Source organism: Acanthisitta chloris, unplaced genomic scaffold (assembly GCF_000695815.1).
Source record: "Acanthisitta chloris isolate BGI_N310 unplaced genomic scaffold, ASM69581v1 scaffold17084, whole genome shotgun sequence".
Taxonomy (NCBI): domain Eukaryota; kingdom Metazoa; phylum Chordata; class Aves; order Passeriformes; family Acanthisittidae; genus Acanthisitta; species Acanthisitta chloris.
Genome location: NW_008671157.1, coordinates 22,564 through 26,685, shown reverse-complemented (window position 1 = coordinate 26,685; position 4,122 = coordinate 22,564). Strand labels below are relative to the sequence as shown.

The 4,122-nt window shown below is 50.0% G+C and overlaps 1 protein-coding gene across 1 annotated transcript in view; it reads left to right on the top strand.

Moving 5' to 3' along the window:
- NOS1 (nitric oxide synthase 1 (neuronal)) overlaps positions 1–4,122 on the top strand; it is a 37,368-nt gene that overhangs the window by 21,007 nt on the left and 12,239 nt on the right. Inside the window, exons 11-13 of the mRNA XM_009073999.1 lie at positions 235–336; positions 1,043–1,237; positions 2,399–2,484. Coding sequence (XP_009072247.1) covers positions 235–336; positions 1,043–1,237; positions 2,399–2,484 — 383 coding nt within the window. The remainder of the gene's footprint in view (positions 1–234; positions 337–1,042; positions 1,238–2,398; positions 2,485–4,122) is intronic.

Below are 4,122 nucleotides of genomic sequence, written 5' to 3'. Positions count from 1 at the left end.
ATCTTTCTGTGCTTGGGGAGGAAGGGAGGCCAGACTGGCCTTGCTTCTGTCATGGACAAGAAAAGGCAGGACCACATCTTCTCAGAGGAAGGCAAAATGTCAACCTCTCCCTGCCCTGCAAGTGCCTTGTGTCAACCTGGGTCCCTCCTCTGGGTGCCTCTCCCCAAGCAGAGATCTCCCATCCTTGGTTCTTGACTATTAAAAGCCTTCACCTTCTGTCATGTTTTGTTACAGCAAGTGGCCAAGAAAATGAATCTGGATATGAGGAAAACCTCCTCGCTGTGGAAGGATCAGGCCCTGGTGGAAATCAACATTGCTGTGCTGTACAGCTTCCAGGTACCCAAGTACCAGGGTTTGTTTGGGTCAGGCTTGAGGGACATGGGGATTGAATGGGATGAGTATGGAGACATCTATGCAAGAACATCGGCAGCAGCCGATATACTCACTGGGCTGTGCCTCCCTAATTTGGGCTGTTCCAGGTGCCTGCAATGAAATTTAATAATCTCTGTGCCCTGCATATTGTAAAGACCAGCACCTGAGTTCTGCTGGCACAGCGAGAATATCCCAAGAGGGCAATATCCAGCCCTTCTGTGCTGTCCATGAGGCAAAAATTGGCCCAGGTTCTCCTGCCTGCACTTAAAGCTTGAGTAGCAAAACTAGGCCTTGGCAACTCAACTTCAAAGGGTAGGAGTCCTTCTCAGAATTGGATCAGAGCTGCCCTGTGATTCCTGCAGCCATGAAAGAGCTCCCCACGGGCCTGAGCAGAGGCCCTATTCATGCAATCTTAGTCTTTGCTTGGCTCACAACAAGTAATAGGAGAAACAGCAGTCCCATGGCACATCTATGCAGGAAGGAGAAGGGCAGCTTTACAGCCTCCTTGGGAAGACCAGGGTCAGCAGCCACCCTGGGCCATCTCCAAAGGTCCTGTAAGACCACTGGAGTGAGACATATTTGGGACAGACAGTTCCAAATGTAAAACCTTGGCTTTTGCCTTCTGGGTTGTATTAACATCTGTTGACTCTGCCCTCTTCTCCCCCAACAGAGTGACAAAGTGACCATTGTGGATCACCACTCGGCTACTGAGTCCTTTATCAAGCACATGGAGAATGAGTATCGATGTCGTGGAGGTTGTCCTGCTGACTGGGTGTGGATTGTCCCACCAATGTCTGGCAGCATCACCCCAGTTTTCCATCAGGAAATGCTCAACTACCGTCTCACACCCTCCTTTGAGTACCAGGTACCATCCTCACCTTTACCTTCCACCACTGCCCAAAGATGTAGCTGAGAGCAGGGTGGGAGCTGGAGCTCAGAAGATGAAGGAAGGAGTGGGGCACCATCTAATCCCTTCAACAATCTGTGCTGCAGGTCATGGAAGTCCATGATAAGTCTAATTGATGATCCTCCCTGACATAGTGTAATAACTCCCTAGATGTTACACCTTTTCTCAGGGAAATGCTCTTTCCCCCTCCATGAGCACATGGGACGCATGAGGTTCCAACCTTTTGATCACGCTTGGATCAAGCAGACCTTCTCCCTTTGGAAGTGCCTAATTTTGCACTTTGATGAGTAGGTGAGGAAATGACCTGGAAAATGACTGTATCCCTCCTCTCTCCAGGCTGCAGGTTTGAGTGGATGGCTCTTGCCAGCTTGGGGATCCAACAGTGTGACAGGGGGGCTCCTGCCCAGCAGGACCAGCAGCAGACTGAAATGCTGGTGCTAGAGTATTTAACACTTCAGATCATGGGAAGAAAAAAAAAGCCCCTAAGCAAACACTCCTTCATTATCCAACCATCCCTGCTCTGGTGGTTTCCACACAATGTGACCTTTAGTCAAGAGCCCTTAAGGAACAATCACAAACCAGGAGCAGTCTGTTCATTTCTATAACCAACCTACCAGGAACCCCGATGGTTCCTGGCCCTGATTACAGCCAGCCGCCTGCAAGGGCATGGAATTAGCTTCTGTGTGCTTGTTCCTGGCTTCAGCTGCCTCCCCTTCCCAAAGGGCCTCTTAGGGAAAATGTACAGTGTACTGGGAAAGGGGAAGGATCTCTTTCCATTGCCTCTCCCCTTCTGGCATTGCCTGCCTCGTTTTTGCCTTGGCCTATTAATGCTCCTCTCAAGAGGTGAAAAAGCGTTTGGCCAGATGCTGTTACAAGCCAGCCAGGTTTAATATAACGCCTTTTTTTTTTTTTCTGTGCATACTGCATTGCCCAACTGCCCCAAAAAACCCCATGGAGCTCCAAGGATCAGGGGCATATAGAGGAGAGGGAGAGCTGTGAAGAGGCCAGCTACTCCTGCCCTTCATGAGTAGAGGAATTCAATGCTCAGTGCTGTGGATGCAGCATTTCTCAAAGCTCTGAGCACTGCCCATCAGCTGCTGCTGCTCTTCTCTCTCCTAGCCGGACCCCTGGAACACCCACGTCTGGAAAGGGGTCAATGGGACACCTACCAAGAAGAGGGCCATTGGCTTTAAGAAGTTAGCAAAGTAAGTACCAGTGGTCTCTAGCAAGCCCAGAGTGTTTGGGGCTGGTCCTGATTGGTGGTGCAAACCTATGGGTGTGTGCAAAACTGATGGGCTGTGAGTCTGGACCTTAGGCCACTGGAGGCTCTACCTGCCAAGAGGGGCATCTGGAGAAACAGGCTGTGCCTTGAACACCCTATTAGACCACCACAAGTTTTGTGACCAGGTGAATACCAGATGTTGTATGTACTCTGTTCTCCCAAGCGGTTCATTCTCCAGTAAGGTGTCTTTGATGCTCAGGAATGGCTTTATCACTTCTTGGGCACATATTGCCTCTTTCTCCTTTCATCCTCCTTGGGGCAGGGAGATCACCCCTCAGTGTTCAGGACCATGCTGGCACAAGCAGAAATCAAACTTGTGTCAATATTTCTCTTTTTCTCAGTGATTCTTTGAGTACTGGAGTAGCACCTGTCTCCAGTGCATGTCTAACTGTCCAAACATCTGCTTTGCGAGATGGGAGCAAATAGGAATGAGGAATCTCCCTCCACATAGCAGATGGATCAGAGCTGAGCTGAGATTTGCACTTCATGGTCAGTTGACCCCTAGTAATGGGCCACAAAGTCCCTCTCCCCTGCCAAAGCTCCCAGTCAGCAGTGGTGTAGGAATGAATTGCAATTTGGACCCTTTGGCTGATCCTGGCCCAAATATCTCTCCCATGGGCTATTGGCAGAGAGGGACTTGTATGAGCTGCTGGCTCTGTGGCAGCAGAGCCCTGGTCCAAGGCTGGAGAGGGTTGGGTCTGCCCCAGTGTGGGTGGCCAGGCTGCCAGGTGGCCTTGTGCTCTTCACAGCATCTCCCCACACTTCAGTTTCCCCAAATACTTACTATCAGTTTGTTCCCACTCTTCAACTGTCACCTCCAGTAAGCTATTTTCTGTGGTGTAAACATGATCAGTAGCTGATGAATGTGCTCCTTCAGCTGACACTGGGGCCTGGGTCTGGGCTGCAGCCGGGGCTGGGGACAGCACAGGAAGATTAATTGAGCCATTGAATGAAGAAAAACAATGCTTTTATTGGTGTGTGCCTGATTGATGAATGATTTTATAAAAATGTGAGCATGGCAGGTAATTAAAAAAAATCTCCATTGTTTGTGATGTAGGGGAAGGGAATTATTTTTGTAATTCACCATTAATTCTGCCTGAATCTGAGCTCATCAGTGGTGAACTGAGCCCAGCAACCCTGAGCACTGTACTTGGCAGGGGTTGCAGTATGATTTTGTGCCTGCTCAGACAGGCTGTGCTGGTTCCAGCCAAATCTGAGCTTTCAAACCTGCAGTCCCTGCCCATTCTGCACCTTCCCTCCCCTGGGGACAGGGGACACTACCCCCATGGGAAAGAAAAGAGGCTACTTTAATATGCAGAACTATGCTGAGGAGTGATTATATAGGAGCAAATATAAGTGCCCCAGAGGCTGAATTTGACATGGAGGAGATCTGCCTGTGGGAGGCAGGATGAAACAGCCTGGTGGGGCATGTAACTCTTCTTTCCTCCCTTTTTTCCCCCCAAGTGATTTTCCAAACCCAGAGCACTTCTTCCCTCCTTTGCAAGAGGGGCAGGGGGAAGCTGGACTTCTCCCGCTAGTATAACCAGTGCACCTGCAGCCT